Raw genomic sequence first — 24,328 nt, forward strand, 5'->3', positions numbered from 1 at the left:
CGTGACGGCCCTTTGCTGCCATACGGTGGTCCCGACAGCCCTTTGCTGCCATACGGTGGTCCCGACAGCCCTTTGCTGCCATACGGTGGTCCCGACAGCCCTCTGCTGCCATCCGGTGGTCCCGGCAGCCCTCTGCTGCCATACGGTGGTCCCGACAGCCCTTTGCTGCCATACCGTGGTCCCGACAGCCCTTTGCTGCCATACCGTGGTCCCGACAGCCCTTTGCTGCCATGCGGTGGTCCCGAAAGCCCTTTGCTACCATACGGTGGTCCCGACAGCCCTCTGCTGCCATACGGTGGTCCCGACAGCCCTTTGCTGCCATACGGTGGTCCCGACAGCCCTTTTCTACCATACGGTGATCCCGACAGCCTCTTGCTGCCATACGGTGGTCCCGACAGCCCTTTGCTGCCATACAGTGGTCCTGACAGCCCTTTGCTGCCATACGGTGGTCCCGACAGCCCTTTGGGCCACATGGTGGTTTCGGTCGCCTTTCACGCCAAACTGATTTGTCTGATAGCCTTTTACGCCACATGGTGGCTCTGATAACATTTTGAGTCATTAGGTCCTGCAATGTCTTTAGTCTATATTTGCTTTTTCGTCATTTGTATTTGTGATGAAATATGATGTAATGTCTCGAGCTGAGTGAAGAAAAGATTCAGGCAAAGGGACGACCTTGAGGGCGCTTATATATGTTGGGTCCATTCGGTGCGCGGTCTGGTGGCATTCTGTAACCCAGTGCCGAGACTATTGGGATTTACCAGGTATGTAATTGCTTGCTTGCAGGAAGCTAGAAGGAGATGTATGTTTGAATATTAATCTACATTCTACATATAGTATTACATCTATAGATGTATTCTATTAGCATCTGTATGCTACTGATCGACATTATTTTGTGTTGTAGGATGAGTAGAGATATAGTTCAATAAAACCTCGTTTCTTGGAAGAGGTCTGAGTTTTGTTTTACAACAGTATTTTTTCTTACAAACTCCACGAGCAATTACTTACGTGAAAGCAAGATAATCTCTGCGAGTTGTGCAAAATAAGTGCATAATTTTACATCGCCAAAGGTACCTGCAATTGTGATGGGACCTGGAATCTTCGGAACACCAACCAAAGTAACTGGATAAAGTCCAGATTCTGCAGGCAGCGAAAGCGCAGCTGGGAGGGACTCAAACTCCACACCACTTGTGAGGAGACCCTGGTTTGTACATACATACACACGCCACACACATTGTGCCATCTACAATAATTCACAATAATTAGGACGAACTATAAAAAATAAATATGAAATGCACCTGAAAAACTTGCAAGTTGGACTACAGCAATGCATTCTCAATTACCAGAAAGATAGAAAATCTCGAGTAAAATCGAAATAAATAAAAACATGTTTTGCAAGAAGCTATTGTTGCGGATTTCGAGCCCGTCGACGTACTGAGGGGGGATTAAGCCCTTCTCCCCCTCGAGCTTCAAGTCCACGAGGCCGTTACCTACTTTAGACTCGTGGGGGCGGATTGCTGAGCAATTCCAGCCGCCAAACCCGCAGCAAGCGTGTGGAAGGGTTTCCGGTCAATAACCCGAGTACCTTCGATACACACGCCGCCACGAGGACGGGGGCTGGACCTCACACGAGTCACGCTGGTCTGATACGACCGAGCGGTTTGCGTGTTGAGTAACTCGTGCCGTTACTTACTAGGAACCCGATTGAGCGGTTTTATCTCGTGCAATGCCAGGCCAATGGTGAAGAGACGAAAACGGCCAAGTTGGAAACAAACACAGGTTTATTAAGAAATGTACAATAGTGAGGGAAAAGAGACACAGGAGAGAAACTTAACCATTCTTACTTACGTGTCCCAGACAAGGGCCCTCTGACTCACTCGGGGAAAGGGAGGAAGAAGAGGACGCGCTCAAAGCGCGGCCGCTTAGTGCAGTTCGCCCCGGATGGCTCGTTGGGCGTTTCCCCTTGGTGATGTTCGTGGCAGGGACGTCCGCTTCAGTCGTGCACATACGGGAATCCCCGCAGCGTGTCCCGAAGTCGGCGAGGCAAAAGCGCACATGCAGGGAGTCCAGGCAAAGAGATCGCCGGAGTACAGGGCCACGAGAGAGATCGTCCTGTGAGAGCGTTTCCCAAGAGAGCGAGGGCAAAAGAGAGACCAGAGCCAGGGAGAACGGGGGCAGCAGAGAGTGGGGGCAGAGAGCAGAGAGCTGGGCAGAGCGTTGAGAGCTTGCTCGGGGGTCCGGGGCGGGTCTTATATCCCCCCCGGTGCCCCACTAGAATGTTCCACGGGCCTCCACGGGTCACGTGTCGTGATAGCCCCCCATCAGTTACTCCCCTTAGTCTTAATTGGCCGACGTTGCTGGCCACTCCCCTTTAGCTCACATTGGCTGTTTGCTGCTTACCAGTCACGCCCTCCGACTCCTCCCTCGGGCCTCCTCGACTTGTCCTAGGCCCAGCACATGGCATTCCAGGCCAAGGCCTAACCTTACTTACCTGCCTCAACGCATACTAACACTGGGAAGGAGACTATACATCACATTTAAGAAGAAATAACTGGCTAAAGCGAGGCTACATGTTGTGGTGCAACTAACTAAAAGGGGGGTTGCCTTTATTTACAAAACCACAACACTATTATGGCCATTGGGAAATAATTAGAAAATATAATTTGACACGGATGTATCGATGGATAAGCCTCCGCCCCAGTAAATGCCAATCCACAGTTATGTTTGATCTCAATTATGGCAAATGTCAATCCACTCTCCAAAGCCAGTCGCCGACTGGGCATCCTCCGACTGGGCATCCTCCGTCGTGCAAAGTCCTTCCTTGGCACACCTGAGCTCTTCACCACATACAATAGACAAGTAAAAATTTGAGAATTTTCGAATAGTGTAGGCATTTTGTGTTAAAAGTGATTAAACAAGTTTTGTAGGATAATTCGAGGGTGCTGAATTCAAAAATGCTGTTTAACCGGTTCAATTTTGGAGTCTTAACCTTCAAATTGTAAAAAACAAAATGCCCGCCATTTTCAGCATATTTTTTGCCATAACTTGACTTTTAAGCAACATAGAAGGCTCAAAATAGTGGCAATACCCATGTTTGTGATACTGAGGATTCCAAATTTACTGTTACCTAAGTTGTAACTAGTTTGGTTTCGCCGCCATATTTTTGGTAATTTCTGGGGTGTATTTTTTTATGTACATCACTTTCACTGGTCAAATGGGCTTTTAATTTCTTTAGAACAAAAAAAATGATATTAAATCATTTCTAAAGTGCATTTTAAAAAGGGGTAAAGTTCCAAAATGGCTGCCTTTTAGTAATTATACTTTACTAGGGCATGCCCGTACTATATATATATCTAAAATTATATCCCCCCCCTCTATTTACATGGAATGGTTTGGTCCATTCGCAAAGCCAAAGGCAAAGCGAACGGCTTGCGAGTACGGTGACAATCCCCCCCCTCTATTTACATCAAATGGTTTGGTCCATTCGCAACGACCACAGAACCCCCCCCCCCCCCCCTCTATTTACATGAAATGGTTTGGTCCATTCGCAACGCCAAAGCGAACGGCGAACGGCTAAATCGCCATAGCTCGGTAACTACTTGTCCGATTAATTTCAAACCTTGAAAAGGCACATCCTCGGGTCCCCAGCAATATACCTGGCAAGTTTAAAGTATATCGGACCCGTGGTTGTCGAGAAACAGCGGTCACAGACAAACATACAAACATACAAACATACACACAGAGATTACTGGAATTATAGATAGATAAATACCGTATAGCTCAATATTGGCATTCTCAAATGTTTACCTGTCTATCTTAGTCTGTTCTGTTTCTGCATTCTAGTTGTCTGTTGTATGCACATGCACATCGTCCTGTGCATGTTAGCTCAGCTTTTCTGCAGCTGCAACGGCCATTTATACATCCTTTGGTACATCCGCATGTTCCTATCTCGAGACACGCCTTAGGAATTGGAGATAGCGTCATCAACTTCGGCACCAAGTTCCCATCGATGTATGTCCATCCCATGTCTGTTACTTGGGGGAGTACTGGAGTAGCGATGGTTGCGCGCTTCCAAATAAAAGCCTGGTAATGTGCGCGCCTTATGTGTAGTCTCACTGCATCTGATGTTGGTGGCAGAGTCTCCTGTGGACAACCCTTAGAGAAGAGATGTTAGAAGAGATGTTAGAAGAATATATGCTTGATCCCCGGGTTCGGTTGCGAGAGGACGCTGGCGTTGCATATTCGCCGCTTCTCCGACTGGATGGATGTACAGGGTCCGCTTCTACCTTTCTGACCTGACATCTCACACCTGTCCTGCCTTTTCACACCCGCACGTGCCGCGTGTTCTCCGGCTGGATAACGGAATCTGCTTTTGATGGTACGGAATACGGAATTCGAAAGGCCCGCTCCCGTTGTTTGTGGCCGTGGCCTTGTTTGCCGGTGGCCTTGTGGCCTTGTTTGCCGCTGTGGTCTTGATTAGCGGCTGCAGTCGTTTGCCGCTGCGTTTGCCGCTGCGTTTGCCGCTGCGTTTGCCGCTTTGCCTCCTCGACCTTGGCCTCGTACTCGTCCCTTCGCTCCTGCCTGGCATGGCTCTGAAGTACTCCGCCGCAAGGCTTCTTCTGCTCAATACCCGCTCCACCCCATCATGCATCTCTGCCATCAAATCAAATGGACTCCTCCGACGACCCAGGTACATTCACCGTGGCTCCGGTCGCAAGTTTGTTTATTCGCAATCAGGTCACTCCATCCCCGTCCTCTGGTCGGCTCAGCGCACTCTCACTCTTCGTCCCAGCGCACCTGGTCACAGCAACCCACACGATCGCACCTCTTGCCTACGAACCCTGGCTAAATCACCTGAATTCATCCCTGCTGTTCAAAACAACATCAAGCTCACCCTGTTCAACACCCGGTCCCTCAACAATAAATGCCTCATCCTGAACGAATACATCCTGGATAACAAACTGGACTTTCTCTGTCTCACCGAAACCTGGCAACAACCTCTGGACTACTACACACTCAACCTCACCACACCCAGTGGATATTCCTACGTCAATAAACCACGCTCGGAGGGCCGAGGTGGTGGAATTGCCGTTATCCACCGTCAAGACATCAAGACCAACCTCATCTCCATCTCATCTGCTCCATCATTTGAACACCTGGCTTTAAAACTCTCTGGTCACACGCAGTCAGTCATGGCTGTCGTCTACCGCCCTCCCAAACCACACCCATCATTCCTGTCTGACTTCTCCTACTTTCTGACCCAGCTATGTTCCCTCTCCCCCTCAATCCTCCTCCTTGGTGATTTCAATATCCACATGGACTCCACTGACTCCACAATAACCACTGACTTCACTGATTTACTCACCTGCTTTAACCTCACTCAACATGTCGACTTTCCTACCCATATCCGTGGTCACATTTTGGACCTTGTCTGCTCCACTGGATTAAATTTGCACCATCTCTATGGCTCCGACCTCACCCTCTCTGACCACTTAGCCATCACTCTGACCATCAACATCCCCGCCCCAACACCAAGGCATTATCGCACAATCAACTTCCGTAAGCTAAACGCTCTTTCACCTACCTCATTCTCATCCACCCTCTCTGAAAAAATGTCCACTTCTCCCTTCATTGACCTCCACACCCCTTCCGACCTCACTGACTACTACAACCACACTCTCTCCTCCTGCCTTGACCAGCTTGCGCCTGTAAAAACCAAAACAGTTTCTTTCACCCATTCTGCTCCCTGGTTTACCCCTGAACTCCACCTGATGAAAACTCGTGCTCGCCAACTTGAAAGACTCCGCAATAAAACGGGTCTCACAGTTCACTCCCAAGCCTACAAGGACCACATACAACACTACAAAGATGCCCTCTCCCGCGCCCGCTCTGCCTACTACTCTCAAATTATCCACTCTGGCTCCGGAAACCCAAAAGCACTCTTCTCGACAATAAACAAACTCCTCCGCCCCCTGAACACCACCACCCAGTCATTCACAGTAGACAACTGCATCTCCTTCCTCTCTTTCTTCCAACGCAAAATTGACAACATCTACAACAGCTTGACCACCGCCGCACCTGCTCCCCCTCCAACCACCTGCCCCCCCTTGTCCTGCCATCCCCTGTCTCGGTTCTCCCCAATCTCTCCTACTGACCTCTCTGAACTCCTCATAGGAATGAAAACTGCCACCTGCACTCTTGACCCCATCCCCTCCAGCTTTGTCAAAGCCTCCCTCCCTGCTCTCTCTCCACTTATCATTGCAACAATAAACTCCTCCCTGTCTACAGGCATCGTCCCACCTTCCCTCAAAATTGCTGCTGTTACCCCCATTCTAAAAAAACCTGGTCTAAACCCTGACACCCTAAACAACTTCAGACCCATCTCCAACCTACCCTTTCTGTCAAAAGTTTTGGAACGCGCTGTAGCCACTCAACTCAAACATCATCTCTCTGCCAATAACTTGTATGAAACATTCCAATCCGGATTCCGCTCCAACCACAGTACTGAAACTGCTCTCCTCAAAATCACCAATGACCTTCTCCTCTCCTCTGACGCTGGCAACCTCAACATTCTCGTCCTCCTCGACCTCAGCGCTGCCTTTGACACCATCGATCACACTATCCTCCTCACCCGACTTGAATCCACCTTTAACGTCACCGGCACTGCCCTCTCTTGGATTAAATCATACCTCTCTGACAGATGCCAGTTCATCTCCATCAATAACTGCAAATCCCCCACTGCTCCCCTCCCCCAAGGTGTCCCCCAAGGTTCAGTTCTTGGCCCCCTCCTCTTCATCCTTTACCTGTCCCCGCTCGGTCACTTAATCCGCCGTCATGGTCTCCAATTCCACTGCTTCGCCGATGACATCCAGCTTTTCATCTCCACCAAGTCCGTCTCCACCGACACCCACTCTATCCTGACAAACTGCATCACTGAAATAAAATCCTGGCTTCAAATCAACTTCCTCAAGCTTAACTGTGATAAATCTGAAATAATCATCATTGGCCCAAAAACGCTCACAAAATCCACCCATAACTTTGCCCTCAACATCGACGGTATCCCAGTATCCACCTCCCCTCACATCCGGAATCTTGGCGTCATCTTTGACCAAACCCTTTCCTTCGACAAATACACTAAACAGATCACAAAGTCAGCCTTCTTTCACCTGAAAAACATTGCCCGTCTCCGCTCATCCCTCTCCTCCACGGCTGCAGAAACCCTCATCCACGCCTTCATCACCTCCCGTCTGGACTACTGCAATAGCCTCCTCTATGGTTCACCCTCAAAAATCACCAATAAACTCCAATACATTCAGAACTCCGCTGCCCGTCTACTCACTCATTCCCGGACCCGTGACCACATCACCCCCGTCCTTTACAAGCTTCACTGGCTCCCCATCCCCCAGAGAATCCAGTACAAAATCCTCCTCTTGACATACAAAGCCCTCCATAACCTGGCCCCATCCTACCTGGCTGACCTCCTCTCCAGACACACTCCCACCCGCAACCTCCGCTCTGCTGGTACCAACCTCCTGACCCCCTCCATCCGGACCAAATTCAGATCCTGGGGGGACAGGGCCTTCTCCATCGCTGCTCCCACCCTCTGGAACTCACTACCTCACACCATCAGAGACTCCTCCTCACTCACCACATTCAAAACATCACTCAAGACCCACCTGTTCAACGCTGCATTCAACATTCAACCCACAGCATTTAACCCCTGACTATCTCTTCTCCTTCTCCCTCCTTTTGCTTTAAATATTTCCCTATTGATTCTTGTCTTGTCTTTTTGATTCTTGTCTTATATATATGCCGTATATCGCTGCTGTTTGTTTTCTTGATTCTTGTCTTTTTGCAATTGTTGTTTTCATGTATTGTTATGCATTATGTTTTCCACTCTGTCAAAGCGCCTTTGGGCTTCTGGAAAAGCGCTATACAAAATAAATGAATTATTATTATTATTATTAAGAGTATTACACGTGCCTTGTCGCATCTGTCCACATCATCGGGTACCTTGTAAAGACGGCATATGAACTTTTCTGCATCGTTGATTACTTCTTCAGTGATATCTTCTGTGCCTAGATCTGTCAACAATTGGCTGTGTGTTTGAAACACCTTCCAGGCTGTCTTTTTGCCGTGGCCAGCAAGCTGTGACACACTGTCACAACCAGTAATTGCATGGAATGGCAGCAACGCTTCCACTTGACAAGGTGGCAGTTTCTGGTGGAGTTTGTGGATGGGAATGTATGTTGGCTTCTTAAGAGTTCCTGCCTTCATCCACAGCTGAGTGCATGGCATCTTATCAAAATGAGCAGCTAACAAGACCAGCACGTCAGTGTCACGCACTAAAACCACCACTGTTTCAGCATTTGTGTCGACGCAATGAAGAACAAGTCATGTGTCCGCCTCCTCATGGTTGGCCTGTAGGGATGATGTGTCCATCTCTGGATCTGAAGATTTCACGTCTGTGATCTGTGCAAATCCTCCAGCCACTACAAGTGTTGTGGGTGCAATAGACACCGCATTTGTCATGAGCTGCTGAGAAAGAAACTCTGCTAGATTTGCCTTATTCTCTCCAAGTGAGAGAAAGTTGGTCCATTTGTCTGGTAGAGGAACGTTTTGGTTTTCTATTACCCGACGTATTGGTCGAGAGGCCCGGGTACGTTTCATTCTGGTTCCAGTCTTGATGGAATCCTGCTGGTATCGGTCGAAAGTTACGTCAACTCTCTCAAAATTTTTCCCCATGGCAAACACTGAATTCACAAACGCATCTGCATATTCACCAAATGTGGTTATTCCGCTGGGCTTTCCAAGAGCCATCACCAGTGCTTGACCATCAATTACTAAGCAAGTACTTCCAGTTAATGTCACTTGTTCTGGGGTTGAGACATCTTGAATCAACTCATTTGCCAGTCGAGATTTACCGCTACTGCCTGTATGTAGACTCCCATTCATGGCAGCAAGTGAAATTGGCACAGGCATAAGCTCATGCTGCAGAATCAGGTCCAGGTTTATCACACGCCCTGCTTTGGAAGCTGTCACAAGTCGCTGTAGAATGTTTCTATCTGCCTTGATGGTCGTTTCTTTGCCTTTGCTTTCTTTGCAGTCTACAGCATACAGAGACGAGAAAGTCTGTGCTTTGTTCCTATGTAAAGCGGCATTGAAATTGATATGACATGTGCCATCAGGAGGCTGAAGAAGGCGCTGATCAACAAACTCATCCAGCTGCACCTGTCCAAGTTTTTCTGCATTAAGCAAAGAATGTTGAATGCTCTCCGATGCCAAATCCTTGGTAGCAATATTCTGCAGTACAGAAGATGACATTCCCTCGCTGAATACATGGCCTCCACGGTTACCGGACCTGACCCCATGTGACCTTTTCCTCTGGGGTCACATGAAGGCGAAGGTGTATGTAACTCAACCACAAGACCACAATTCCTTCATTGTCTCATTTTACTCGCTTTTCAAAATAGTCCAAAGCACACTTTGCAAAAGACTCCAGGCATACTATATTTCAATTTGTTTCTTTGTATTTAAATCCAACATTGTGGCCATCTTGATGATCAATATGGCGGCCATCTTGGAATTCAACATGGCGGCGAAACCAAACTAGTTACAACTTAGGTAACAGTAAATTTGGAATCCTCAGTATCACAAACATGGGTATTGCCACTATTTTGAGCCTTCTGTGTTGCTTAAAATTCAAGTTATGGCAAAATATATGCTGAAAATGGCGGGCATTTTGTTTTTTACAATTTGAAGGTTAAGACTCCAAAATTGAACCGGTTAAACAGCGTTTTTGAATTCAGCACCCTCGAATTATCCTACAAAACTTGTTTAACCACTTTTAACACGAAATGCTTCCAACATTTTATATAAGCACAAATTCTCAAATTTTTACTTGTATACAAGGCTTTCATCCGCAGCTCAATGGAATACTGCTCTCCCCTCTGGGCTGGTGCTCCTTCCTCATACCTAGCTCAGCTTCATGCTGTTGAAACCAAAGCTTTCAGAATCATTGGGATCTCCCTAACTCTGACGGCCTTTCACTCACTCACCGCAGGCAGGTTGGTGGTCTTTCTGTCTTCTACCGACTCCTCTCCGGCCTAGCTCCCCCATGTCTGTCTGTGCTCTGTCCCCCAAATATTCCTACAGGTCACACAAGATCTGCCAAGAACCCTCTTCTGGTGAAATTGCCAAAATCAAGACTCTCTGCTCACCTTCACTCTTTCATTCCTCTTTACTCCTGCCACTGGAACAAACTCCCTCACTCTCTTCAATCCCACTCCTCCCTCCAGGTCTTTAAAACAGTTGTTCACCACCATCTCTTATCTTCCCCCATCCAAAACATTGATCTTTTCTACCCCCGTTAATTCACCCCAGATCCACTTTTTTGAAATACAGACTTTTTTCTGTCCTAGCAGTGTCCATGTGTTTTTTACCTCTCCCACCAGTGCCTCCTCCCCCCCACAGATCTCCCGATGTCCCTGTTCTCTGCTGTTGTACTTGTGTGCTTCCCTCTCTCTTCCCATCTTGTCTTCTGCTCCCTTTATTGTATGTTTTGTGTGTCCGTTTGTGGTTTTTTTTTTTTTTTTTTAATTAATGTTAGCTCTTACACGAGTCTCGATCTTGCATACAAAAAAAATAATTAAAGGTCACATGACCATAGGATAAAGACCTTTGACCTTTTGAACCCCAAATCTAATCAGTTCATCTTTGTATGCAACTATAGTCCATACTTTTGTCAGTTTGGTTGGAATCCCTTAAATGGTTCACAAGTTATTGAGGTAACGAAATCTGCTATGCACAGAATGACGCATAACCCAAAAACAATGTCTCTCCTTCGGCTGCAGAGGCATAAAAAAGGAGTTTTAAAATCACCGATCATCAAACGACTAACCCCAAAGAAAAAGCGTCCTTCTGCCCCTTGCACATCTGCATTCGATACTGATCTGATCACATGGTCACCATGCTACCACATTAACGAGGAAACCACACTGAGGCATAATAGTTGTTTGTGTACCAAAGGCCATTTTGATGAAGGTCACCTTGTGGCAAAAACGTTGACAGTTCTGTTACTTTACACTTGTAACACTAAACAGCTACACTTTGTCCTTGGCTGGTAATATTTTATATTCTGTGTTCAATCTTCACAATTTAGCCTGGTGTTGGCTTAGCGGTTAGGGTGCAGGCTTGGGATCCTAGGATCCTGGGTTTGAATCCCGGTCGATCGCTGAATTAACACCAGGGGGGTTGACTCGGGCTGTCACCCTTCCGAGGTCGGCAAATTGAGTACCAGCTTGCTGGGATGAATGATCCCGGTGTGTACCCAGGTTTAGAATAGGTACACCGTATCCCTGCACATCGTAAGAGCGTGACCAAGGGTTGGCGTCAGGAAGGGCATCCGGCCATAAAAACATTGCCTCAAACAGGGAACCATGATTGTCATGGGGCCCGCAAGGCTAACCCCCGCTCTAGCAGGGAAAATGGCCTTAAAACGATCATTCATTCATTCATTGTTCAATCTTCACAATTGTTCGATATGCGAACACAGACAAAGGAGAAAATATCAAAAACAAAATTAATTTCTCCCTCCTGTGGTGCGCTGGTGCTTCTAATTCACCACGTTCCCTCCCACTCCCTCCCCTCCCGGTGGTTGTTATCTCCATTTGCAGGTTTCAGAAGGTGGAACGGAGCCCTGCCAGGTCTAAAATATCCACCTTTGTGTGTGTGTGTGTGTGTGTGTGTGTGTGTGTGTGTGTGTGTGTGTGTGTATACATATACAAGTGCGTGCACACATGTGTGTGTCAACGTGCATGTCCATCGCATCAACACCTTGTGATCCAATCCCTTTCTCCTCATTCTCTACCAACTGTATCTGAACCTCCTGTGGCTCTTCATTCCACATCACGCATGACACTCGACAAAGCGGGATGCACTCTCCTCAAGCGTTAGAACAAACAAAACACTTTTAGGGGGCGAATTGTACTTTGTTGTAGATGTCCTCACCATATTCTCCACCCGCAGTTCAAAGGGCATGGGATTGTACACCATAAGCTGGACCTCACACACATCCCCCTGTACCCACTGGAAGTCTGTGGAACAGGGAAATGCGACAGCAAATTTAGACAGGAAAGAACACTCAATGCAAAACTATTGCTCACAGGTCGCTAAATAAAGAGAGGAGTTAGACAAAGTTAGCTCCACATTTGACAAGCAGCCAATTGGTGATAAATGACACAGAGTGGAAAGAGTGAGAGTGAGTGAGCAAAAGAGAGAGAAAAATAAAACTAGAATGCCACTCTTCGACATCACAACGCGACCGATATGCTTCCGTCCACATCATTATATGTACTTGCACCAAGTTTGATTTAAATCCCTTCACCTGTTCTGAAGAATCACATTTTTACCTGATGTGACCTCTGACCTTTGATGCCGAAATCGAATCTGTTCATCTTTGCATCATTATACATACTCGTACCAAGTTCGACTTGGATTCCGTCAGCCGTTCACAAATTATCGCGGGAACAATAACCTATCACGGATGGATGCACGCTTCACCAATCGATACCCATCAGTTGGCTACCACCAATCCAAAAATATGAGTACACAAACATCAAGCGTGCCAAGAACAGCACGACATTGATAACACCGTTATACTAGAGAATGTGGTGTACCAATTTGGTTTGCACGCTGCTCCCTTCGCTGCTGGACCACAATGGGAGAGTAGATGAAGGGACTGCTGCTACTGATGGGGGTACTCAGCCCGTCCCCACTCTTCAACTTGACGGGCCGTAGATTCGGAGGCAAGTTTATAAGCTTCATGGATCTGGAGGAAATGGTGCGTTTAAATATCATAGTTCCCTGATCAATCTCAGCTTTCGATGTATAATAAGATGGGGGGGAGGGGGAGATGCAGCGCGTCTGTGAAAATACTTACCTGACGATGGGTAGTTTGCTCAGGGCAATGGGCTGCACCTTTAGGCTTTCTCTGATTTCCAACGTAGTGCTGTGGCCTCTACAACTTGCAGCATACCGCTCTAGTGTCTGGCTCACTTCTTTCTTTTCTGAAAACGAGAATTCCTTCAGTGCTCACTCAAAGACTGAAACTGGCAGATATCTTCAAATGTGATAAATTATTGATCAGTTCTTGCCTTGTTCAGAGAGGAAGTCAAGCATTGAATGTAAGAGGAAGGTCAGGTGGTGTACACTCAATGCAGGGTTACCCATCCTCTGGGCGGAGTACACGAGCTCGTGGAGGATTCGTAATTGCACCGCTGGCCATCCATGGTGTGATTCTGAAAACGGTACAACTAGTTATCAGGAAGAGGAACATGGGAGACGGAGGAGGGGAGAGAGAGAGAGAGAGAGAGACAGAGAGACAGAGAGAGAGAGAGAGACAGAGAGACAGAGAGACAGAGAGAGAGAGAGAGAGAGAGAGAGCGAGAGAGCGAGAGAGCGAGAGGAGAGAGAGAGAGAGAGAGAGAGTGAGAGTGAGAGAGAGAGAGAAACATGGGCATAGGAGGGGAGAGAGAGAGAGAGAGAGAGAGAGGAACATGGGCGGAGGAGGGGAGAGAGAGAGAGGAACATGGGCGGAGGAGGGGAGAGAGATAGAAGAACACGGGCGAAGAAGGGGAGAGAGAGAGAGAGAGAGAGATAGAGACTTTGACTTTTAAGCTCTTTTTATTATAAAAGTATAAAACAAGAATACCACCAAAAGCAATCAATCAGGGCAATCAGTAAAATCATAGCAATCCCGAAAGGAAAAAAACAAACGGTGCACTGCAAACCCAGCAACAGAAAGGTGCAAATGCCAGAAAAAAACAGCACACGATACGAAACACCCGCACTGTATTATACGGAGATTAACAATTTGTTTTCCTGGACCTCACAAATCCCTCCAACACACCAAGTCGCAACAAAATTAGCAAGGTCGTTTGCCGTTTGGACACAGCCAAATTCAAGCTTGAGCCTTGCTGACACCAATGAACTAAAGAACACCATGATACTGCATTCCTGCATGGGTCTGCCGCCCAGCTTCGCCTTCCGCGACAGGTATACGGCCAGTTTAGCAGTAGCGGTTAGGAACCCGAATACAATGGATGTGGTTCCCTTTTTGGGAGGAAAGCCAAAGATGTAAGCTTTCAAGGAAAAGGTAACCTGCAATCTATGGGAAATAAAATTTAACCAATGAAACAAAGGAGAAAGTCTTTCACAATTAATGAAAGCATGAAGCAAATCTTCCCTCGCCGGACAAAAGGGGCAACAGCCGGAAATGGGGGAAAAAAAACGGATGACAGCATTGGAAGGAACAATCCAGTGGGCCAAACGCCACTGAAGGTCACCTGTTCTTTTAGAAATAAGTCCAGCATACATTGTATCCCATAAAGGCTCAGAGGGGGGACCGGGAGGCAAGAGTCCTTTCCACCGGGTAACCCCAGCTAGAGGTGGGTCCCCAAGAAGAAGTTTCACACAAGACCTATAGATACTCTTGCTGCTCATGCCATGGAAGGGGGGTGACCCTGCGCTCATGGGGGGCAGCTCGTTTGGGGTAAAAGTGACCCCTAATTTTGGGACTGTGGGCTCGACCTCTATGTCCTGCGTCCAATGTAGGCCTAGCTGGTGGCCCTTTCGGATCACCGCTCTTAGTATATTCTCGATTTGCCTCCTGGACCGAACACCTGTTAGGTCCGCCAGCTCGTTCGCAGGCTTCCATCCCTGTCCAGAGTCGTGTCGGAGATGACACACTTTCAGGATGTTGGCCGCTATAAAATGCTGGCAGAAGTCGCGACTCCTCGGGATATCGGGGAAAAGTGGGTTGAAAAATAAAGGCTCATGTGCATACATGTTAGTGCCATACGAGTCTGTTTGGCGACTTATCGAAACGCCCTGCCAGGCATTCAAGAGGCTCTGATAAAAAACTGGGAGCAGAGATGTATCGGTGTGTTGAAGGTTGGTCAGGAAAAGTTCCTGTCCGTATCCGAGCCTCCCAGCTCGTTGAAGAATGGAGCAGGCTAAGGGCTTTCCTGGTAGGTGTTCTGCATACAGCAAGCGTTGGATGGAGCGGAGCCGGAAGGCCAACAGGCGGCATTTCACATCGACTAGGCCATGACCACCCTCGGCCAATGGACAACATATGGCGCTGGGTCGAAGCCAGTGGTAGCCTCCCCCAAAAAAATCCACCAGTTTCCTCTGGATAGCTTGGAGCAAAACCTCCGGTGGTTGCAGGCAGATGAACCGGTGCCACAAAAGGGTAGTGACGAGGTTGTTGACAACTAGCACGCGACCCTTATAGGACAGGTGGGGTAGAGCTCTTTTCCATCGGCTCAAACGCCCGTCTACCTGGTCAATGATCCTGTCCCAATTGTTCTGGGCATACTGAGGAGGTCCGAGGAAGACGCCCAAATACTTGATGCCATCGTTTGCCCACACTAGTTCTGCAGGAAGGGGAGGTGGTGGTAATAACGGTGGCATAGATAAGTCGTTTTTTGGAAAGGGGATCCACAGAGCCTTGCTTTTCCCCCAATTACACCTTAATGATGAGGCAAGGTTGAAGTCCGACAAACACTTTGCCATGGCGTCACTGTCGCATTTTCTTTTTATAATGACACACAGGTCGTCGGCATAAGCTGACAGGGTCAAAGGTGGGTGTCCTGGAGAAAGGGCAAGTCCAGGGATATCCTTTCTGAGGGCGATTAAGAGGGGCTCCAAGGCGAGGGCAAATAATAGACCTGAAAGTGGACAACCTTGCCTTACCCCTCTCTGAACCTTTATGGGTGGGCAAAATTCGTTGTTAACTTTGATCAGGCTGGAGATGTTTGCATATAACAAAGCTATGTAGGCTCTAAAATTTGTGCCAAGCCCGCAAGCTTGTAACACATGACACAAAAACTCATGATCAATGCTATCAAAGGCTTTTGCCAGGTCAAGAAACACCAATCCAAAATCCTCTTTAACACATTTACCAGTTAACAAATCTCTGACTAGGAATATGTTGTCATAGATGGATCTGCCAGGGATGCCGCAACTTTGATCAGGTGACACCAGGTCCCCGATAACTGTCTTCAACCGGTTCGCAAGGACCTTGGAAAACAGTTTGTAATCCGTGCACAACAACGAGATCGGACGCCAGTTTAACAGGTGTCGGAGATCGCCAGTCTTGGGTAGCAGGCAGAGTACTGCTCTTCTAAAACTGAGCGGTAATTCTCCGGATAAAAGAGATGCATCCAGAACATTGAGCAGCTCTGGGCCCAAAATGTCCCAGAATGCCGAAAGAAATTCGGCCGGTAGGCCATCGATGCCAGGGGCTTTTCCCGACTCCATCTCAGCGAGTGCACCGGATAGCTCTGGAAGGGTAATTGGAGCATCCAGTTCCAGACGTTGGGCCTCAGCCACGGAAGGAAGGTGAGAGGTCAAAACATTCATCATTTCGTGAGAAACTGTTTTGGCCTTGAAAAGTTCAGAAAAGAAATCAATTATATTTAATCTTATATCACTCGGATTTGTTAGGATGTTCCCCCCTGGGTCCAAAACCGAAGATATGAGTCGTGCTGGTTTCTCTATAGTTTCTAGGTGAAAGAAAGCCTTAGTTGGGGTATCTGAAACCTTTATATTTTGTATTCTTAGCCGAACTAGTGTGCCCGCTGCTTTTTCATGGATCAAATCCCTTAATTGGGCCTTCTTCTCGAGTAGCAACCGATAGTTCACTGGGTTGCTCTCATTGGCCAACTTGCTCTCTAACCTTAAGATGTCTGCTTCCAAGCAAGCCATCGTGATATGTTTTACATTGGTACAGTGCGAATTAAATTGTTGACAAAATACTCGAATTTGGGCCTTTAGGTTATCCCACCAGAGGCTAATTGAGGAGAAAGAAGATTTTTTAGTACTCATTTCAGCCCAGAAATCACGAAAGGAGTCTGTAAATAAACTGTCCTCTAAAAGTTTAACGTTAAACTTCCAGTAACTATTTCTGCATGTGGGTCGAGGAAAAGAAAGATCTAAGGTTACCATATGGTGGTCTGAAAACAATGACGGAAAACAACCTGACGAGGCCGCGACGTTCTTAAAGGGTACATTTATGTACCAGCGGTCGAGTCTTGCCGAAGACACCCGGCCATTGGCACATCGACACCAGGTAAACTGGACTGTGTTGGGGTGGTGCAATCGCCAAACATCCAGTAGACCGGCCGTCTTAAAGAAACGGGATAGGTCCGCATGGGACTCGGGGTGGGGTTCTGCCGAGTTTCTGTCTTTCGGAGGGTCAAAGGTGCAATTAAAGTCACCACCAATGCACACACATTGATCGAGATCAACTGATTTCAGGTGGTTTACCATGGAAGTGAAGAAGGCCTTTCGGTCCCTGCTCTCACTAGGTGCGTACACATTGAAAATGGTACAGCGGAAGTTTTGATGTGCAAGCTGGAGGGAAATAAGCCGGCCTTTTATGACTTCCTGAAAATGACAAGACTCGAAAGCTAGGCCTGGCTTTAGAAAAAACCCAACCCCAGCAGATGAGGCTGACAGATTGCTAAAATAGCATTGCCCTTTGAAAGTTTGGCACCAGTCATGTTCCACGTTAGGTGTGATGTGGGTCTCTTGTAGTAAAAGAACATTTGCCTTTTTACGGTCAAACAAGTTTTTGACTTGGGCCTGACGGAGGTGGCTTGCACCCCCACCATTCATGTTTAAGGTCGCAAAGGAAATGTTTTTCATTCCGTGGTAATGAAATCGCCATGTGCTTGGGAACACTCTGCACCTGCTCGGGTAACAAACTTTCTTAACCTGTGGAGTTGAGATTTCGTCAGGTCAAAATCCTCACGCGCTTTGATTATTGACTTTGCGGTGCACATGAATGCAGCCAAGTCAGGGAAATTGTCTTTAATGACAATGTTGCGGTGACGATACGTTTCGTTAAGGAAGGTAAGAACGAGTTGAGGGGATACCTGCGAGTGACCTGTCATTGTTTGTGACAGCGCGGTTGCCTCAATGTCATCTTCGGACTCAGACACGTCAGATAACATGTCGTCGGGATCTGGGGTATTACCCGCTGCCCCCGCGGTCTTGTCTGGGGGCACCTTCACAAGTTTCTCGAGGTGTTCCCGAGGGCACTCGTTAACACTTTGGTGGATATTTGTTTCTGGGGTCGGAGCTTGGGTTTGAGATCCCGGCAAACTCAGATTTGCTGGCCCCGTTTGTACAGTGGGAGCGTTTATTGAATCCTTAGTCTGCTCGGTATTTAAAGGGGGGGCAGGCGGAAAACCATTTCCCAGCTCGGAAATGGTAATACTTTCACTGGAGGTTTCGCACTCGGAAACTTCCAGGTGAGAGGTACAAATTTTATTTTTTGGCTCATTTACATAATGAGACTCACTGGTGTCATTGGCAACGGTATCCATGTTCTCAGTTAGTGAGGGAATGTCAGAGGGGCACTCGGACACGTGTGCGCCGGAAATGGTGCCGCCCATGACCGCCTTCTTTGCAGCACCAGCGAAACTGCTTGGCGCTGGTGCTCTTCGCTTTTTAGAAAACACTGTGGATTCTTCGTTCATGGGTTCGGGAAAGGGGGCAATGCTAGTTGTGTCAGTCGCATCGGTGGGTGTCGTCACATTGGAATCGAAAAGCACCGGTGTGACAGACGACTCAGTCGGGGTGTCAGAAGGTACGGTCGGGGTGTCAGAAGGTACGGTCGGGGTGTCAGAAGGTACGGTCGGGGTGTCAGAAGGTACGGTCAGGGTGTCAGAAGGTACGGTCCGGGCGTCCGAAGGTGCGGTCGGGGTGTCAGAGGGTACGGTCCGGGTGACGGAAGGTACGGTCGGGGTGTCAGAAGGTACGGTCAGGGTGTCAGAAGGTACGGTCCGGGCGTCCGAAGGTGCGGTCGGGGTGTCAGAGGGTACGGTCCGGGTGACGGAAGGTACGGTAGGGGTGACAGGAGATACGGTCCGGGTGACGGAAGGTACGGTAGGGGTAACAGGAGATACGGTCCGGGTGTCAGCGAGCATGGTCGGGGTGTCACAAGGCGCGGTGGAGGGATTGGCCTTTTTGCAAGCCCTTTCGTTATGTCCCGGTTCACCACACTTCGGACAAGCGGCCCTAGGACAGAATCTTTTAACGTGTCCGAATTCTCCACAATTAAAGCAAGTTAAGGAGGCTGAGGAAGCATACATGTGGTATTCTCGATCATCCAACGATACTTTAAAGGATATATTTAAACCTGTATCGGCTCCGCGATCCGGGAGGATCATGTACACCTGCCTCCTAAAGCTCATCACGTGTTTAACACGATCACTGCGACACCCGAGCGGGATCATTGAGATTCGGGAAACAATTTTTCCATAACGAGACAGAACAGATAGGAGTTTCTCGCCTGGCACAAATGGTGGGACGTTGGATATTGTTATCTTGGTCGCCGGCGTATCCATAGGGGATACCGTAATGTAATGGCCCCCTTTTATGGTTAGACCGGTACTAACGACGTCATGGACGAGTTTTTCTTCTGACACGAAGACAACAAATTTTTGGTTCATTCGTGACGCCGCACGAACATTACCGTCTCCTATGATGGATCCCACGGCAAGGATAATGTCCTCAGTAGGAGCTCCTTCGGGCGGAACACATGCGAATGCATGCTTACGTGTCAATTTCTCGAACGCCTCGCAACGAGAGCGTGTATTCGCCATACCGGCGAAATCCCCCCCCCCCCCCCTTGTCCGAACCGGACAAGAAGGTGTCAAACCTAAATAATCAAACTAAAGTAAATAATAAACGTGCATTATAAGCGCAAAAAAGGCTTACAAAGCGTCGTCAAAGCCAGTAGGCCGCACCCAAAATGGGCTCGCTCTCAATCCTCTCTCTCTTGAAGACAAGGGTACAGAACGGATGGAAACACGATGCCGAAGCACAACGGATGGAAAAGGAGAGGGAGGGGGGGCAGGGGAGGGCAGGAGAGGAGAAAAACTCACAAAGAACTCACTACACCACAGAGCAGTTGCTCACAGCCGCCATGACGCCACACCCACCACAAACGGCCAGCAGGGGGCGCGAGAGAGAGAGAGAGAGAGAGAGAGAGAGAGAGAGAGACAGGGAGAGAGACACAGAGGCAGCAAGAGAGAGGAACACAAACAGAGGCAGCAAGAGAGAGGAACACGGGCGAGGGAGAGAGAGGGAGAGAGAGGGAGAGAGAGGGAGAGAGAGGGAGAGAGAGGGAGAGAGAGAGGAACATGAGCGTAGGAGGGGAGAGAGAGAGAGAGAGAGACAGAGACATCAGCGGAGGAGGGGAGAGAGAGAGGAACATGGGCGGAGGAGGGAAGAGAGAGAGAGAGCGAGAGAGCGAGAGAGCGAGAGAGCGAGAGAGCGAGAGAGAGAGAGAGAGAGAGAGAGAGAGAGAGAGAGAGAGGAACATGGGCATAGGAGGGGAGAGAGAGGGAGAGATAGAGAGGAACATGGGCGGAGGAGGGGAGAGAGAGAGAGGCACATGGGCGGAGGAGGGGAGAGAGATAGAAGAACACGGGCGAAGAAGGGGAGAGAGAGAGAGAGAGAGGGGGGACATGAGCGTAGGAGGGGAGAGAGTGAGAGAGTGAGAGAGTGAGAGTGTGAGAGAGAGAGGGAGAGAGAGAGAGAGAGAGAGAGAGAGAGAGAGAGGAACACGGGCGGAGGAGGAATAAAGTCGATCAAGAGAAAGCAACAAGCACAAGCCTGAGATAAGCACTTTGGAATGCAATGAAATGTAATTACCAGTGCTGCTCTGAGGGTTATCTAGTGAGATGTTATAACCCTGCAACGTATCCAGCAGAAGCTCATAACACGCCTTCCAGCCAGGTTCAGGAAGTGCTGCCCTCACACACTGCATGGCCGAGATGCGTTTGAAGAACGCGGCCTTGCGGCGAAATCCAATTCGCTCATAGAGCTCCGACAAAACAGAATACCGCTGTATGCGCTCATCTTCAGTCTGCATAAAAGTTCGCATACACAGTTTACTTAAAGCTTCACAGAGCGCAATGAACTATTTTATAGCCAAATCACACTTGGATCTGTGGAGGAAATTCGAGCAGAACAGAAGAGGACTCACCACATCAACGTGGATGTAGATTGCATTCTGAAGAAAATCTGCAGCTTCAGAGCGTTTTTTCTGTAAGGCGAGAACCCTCACTGCCTTGATACATGCTTCCAGCTCGATCACGGCGGCCTGTCGGTACTGTCAAGCCGAAAACACAGGGCAAAAAATAAAAACCAAACCAAAGTCTGAAGTTATTAGACTGAAGAAAAGATCGGTCCCAAATGTACCTTTGCGTAGAAGGATATGGCTTCTCGGTACTTCTCCACTATATCGTCAGGACTCAGGCAATTTTTGGCACGGCCTATCTCCAAGCTTGGATCTCCACCAATGCCATTTGTGGTGAGAGAACCTGTACCACAAAACACCCAAAGCATGCACAAGCCTGTTTGGAACACCTCTGGACCACACGTACGGTCCCACACCACAAGGGTACTAGAAAGCACGTGGCGAGGCAGGCATCCCAGAGGAACAGAAGACCTGCCCGTAGGTGCAGACTATCCCAGAACACCCGCCACCTGGTCTGCGCAAACCCATACTACATGCGTCCCGTATCCCCACCGTACATGCGACGACGACAGCACACGTACAAAGAGGCACATACAGGTGCAGCCAGGGTAATGGGATGGCAATCAAGTGAAGCAGAAGCAGAAGACAAACAGGCAAAAATGGTACGACCTACCTGGATCGATTAGCACCTCCTGCGTCCCTACAATTTAAACATGCAATGGATAAACCAGTATTAACACACGAGTGAAGCACACAGGAGGTGGGAAAGCAGCACAGTAAAAAGCACTTCACTACAGCACAAGATACGTCTCAGTGGGACCCGTGCCGTGTGGCCTCGTACCAGTGCGTGACCTCTGCTCTCTCTCAGCCTGCGTGGAGGCTCCTTGGTGACGAGCTTTTGTGGTCATGCAGGTGGTGCCGTAGTGAGACACCACTGAAGCGACACAAAGCCCTTCCAATGCAGCTGCAACAGGCCAAGAAACATCATCTCACTGCCAACCATGTTACCAAACAGATGAGCTGCAAAGCTCAATGGTCTGAGCAATTGCTGGAGAACTGTGAGGCCTTGGTATCACAATTTATACCCCGATAGCCCAAATATTGGGAGCGGAATGCCGGTTTGAGAGAATAAAAAAAAAAAATTTTTGGATTCCCCTTCGTAAAATGCTTCAATGACCAGATATGTTCCATTCGTGGTGAGAGATTGGGGTGCCACAGCAGAAGAACCAGTGGTGCCATCAAAAGGAGAGGAAACCACGGAAGTGTGCGAAGTGAGGACTAAGGACCACTCACCGGCCAACCATAGGAAATCATTGATGGAACGCAAGGTCTCCACTGCTATGTGGTAGTTCACCAGGGCCTCGTGCAGCAGGCCAGCTTGCAGGTTCAGGTCTCCTACATGCTTGCGCATCCGGCCCTGACAGCGTTTACGGTAATTTCTGCATAGCATGTGGGGACACATGTGTAAAACAGTTCTGTGCAAATACAAAGAGGTTGGGTGTGCCAGCAACTTGTAGAGGTGAGTGAAACAAAAAAAAAATCAAGAAGCACTCACGAAACTAACATGCTGTACCGTACGTATTGCAAGAACTTACGTGCAAGTCTCAGCAGGTTGGAGACCATGTACTCAGATGTTTTTCCTTTCTTTTTATTTTTTAGTTCAACTTAGAAATGCAGTGGGACAAGTTAAAATACATGAATGTTGGACAATATTTATCAGTCACAAAAAAATAAAAAACAAAGGAAAACTTTACAATGTCCAATATTTCTTGATAAACTAATGAAGGCCTTTTGAATAACGATTCAGTGTTTGGTCAATAGGTCATTGATACACAATTATTGCAAGCACAATTAGAACGGCACACAGTAGAGCGCATACCTCCGCCAGGCTGAACAGTTTATGCTTTGTATCCCAATGAAAAGCCGGATCTGGATTCGGACCTGAACCAAAATCTAATTGGCTTGTTCTCGTCACCTAACCAACTCGTCCACCAAGTTTAGTCAAAACTCGTCCATAACTTTTTTTAAATATCATATTGCATATCGCTTTTCGCCCGATCTCTCAATGGTGAAGAATCGCTTAAAATTAAATAATTCTCGTATCCGAATCCATATTCAGATCTTCACCAAAATCGAATCGATTCGTCCTTGTCACATACCCAACCTCTCCACCAAGTTTCGTCCAAATTCGTCCATAACTTTTTGAGACATCTTTTTCACAGACAGACAGACCATCTTTGGTGGCGGAGGTAATTCTAGTATCCAGATCCGGATTCGGATCTTTACAAAAATATCATCATTCCATCCTTGTAACACGCCCAATCTGTCCAACAAGTCACGCCCGAATCTTCCATAAGTTGACATATCCTGCTCACAGACAGACAGACAAGTAGACAGACAGAGGTGAAAACATAACCTCAAGCCACAATTGTGGTTGAGGTAAACATAGATCTTTGACATCCTTCCCCTTCTACATGTACCATACATGCAAGTACCGCACATATTCCGCAGGTACCATACACAATTTCTACCCCAATATAAATTTATACCCAAGGCAAACTCCATTATTTTGCATCTCCAAATATTGTTCAGCTCCAGTCCTCCCTCCCTCCTCAACATTTCCCACACACTTCCATTTCTCCCAAATTACTAAGAAACATCCGCCCAAACCCTTTTACGGATACATTAAATACATACACTACAAGTAGAGAAGAAAGAAAAATAAAGAAAGATCAATTCGACTCGAAACTTCCATTACATTAATGTATTTAATTAAATACTGCAGACACAAAGGGTGACAACAAACAACAAGTATAAAATATTTTAAGTAACGATCTGAATATGGTCGAGGCCGCGGAGTTCGGAGAACATTTCAGGACACGTATGATTGCCACTCCTTTTTGCATCTTCAGATGCATCGGTCTGCCGAAGCATTTTCTAGGCTCTTGAGCAAAATCCTGGACGGGGCGCCACTCCGACGCAGGATACTCGAATGGCTCATTCATCCCAGAAAGCTGGGACTCATTTTGCCGACCTCAGAAGGATGACAGGCTGAGTCAAGCCACCTGGTGTTAATTCAACGGCTGACAGGGGCTTGAACTCGCGACCTTGCAATGTTAAGACAGCCACCTTAACGGTTAAGGCATCACCAGGCTTATCAGGACTTCAGGAAGGCAAACTTTGAGGGTAGGAGAGAGTTGGGTGCTCTAGATTGGGAAAAGTTCACAGGTAAAGGCCAATCACAATCAGAGAAATGGACACCCTTCAATAAGT

At 47.9% G+C, this 24,328-nt stretch overlaps 1 protein-coding gene across 6 annotated transcripts in view; it reads right to left on the minus strand.

Moving 5' to 3' along the window:
- TRAPPC9 (trafficking protein particle complex subunit 9) overlaps window positions 1–24,328 on the minus strand; it is a 46,098-nt gene that overhangs the window by 16,989 nt on the left and 4,781 nt on the right. For 4 of the 6 annotated variants that reach the window (XR_013621161.1, XR_013621162.1, XM_068133943.2 and 1 more), the window contains 11 exons: window positions 22,349–22,494; window positions 21,897–22,019; window positions 21,729–21,755; window positions 21,277–21,398; window positions 21,062–21,187; window positions 20,728–20,941; window positions 13,152–13,295; window positions 12,938–13,064; window positions 12,675–12,826; window positions 12,007–12,092; window positions 1,072–1,198 (listed from right to left, as the gene is read on the minus strand). Coding sequence is in view for 3 of the 6 variants with exons in the window: in XM_068133943.2 (XP_067990044.1) it covers window positions 1,072–1,198; window positions 12,007–12,092; window positions 12,675–12,826; window positions 12,938–13,064; window positions 13,152–13,295; window positions 20,728–20,941; window positions 21,062–21,187; window positions 21,277–21,398; window positions 21,729–21,755; window positions 21,897–22,019; window positions 22,349–22,494 (1,394 nt within the window). In the remaining 3 variants the exon portion in view is untranslated. The remainder of the gene's footprint in view (window positions 1–1,071; window positions 1,199–12,006; window positions 12,093–12,674; window positions 12,827–12,937; window positions 13,065–13,151; window positions 13,296–20,727; window positions 20,942–21,061; window positions 21,188–21,276; window positions 21,399–21,728; window positions 21,756–21,896; window positions 22,020–22,348; window positions 22,495–24,328) is intronic. The other 2 variants (XR_013621163.1, XM_068133945.2) reach the window with 1 other exon arrangement.

Source organism: Myxine glutinosa, chromosome 13 (assembly GCF_964187855.1).
Source record: "Myxine glutinosa chromosome 13, kmMyxGlut1.1, whole genome shotgun sequence".
Taxonomy (NCBI): Eukaryota; Metazoa; Chordata; class Myxini; order Myxiniformes; family Myxinidae; genus Myxine; species Myxine glutinosa.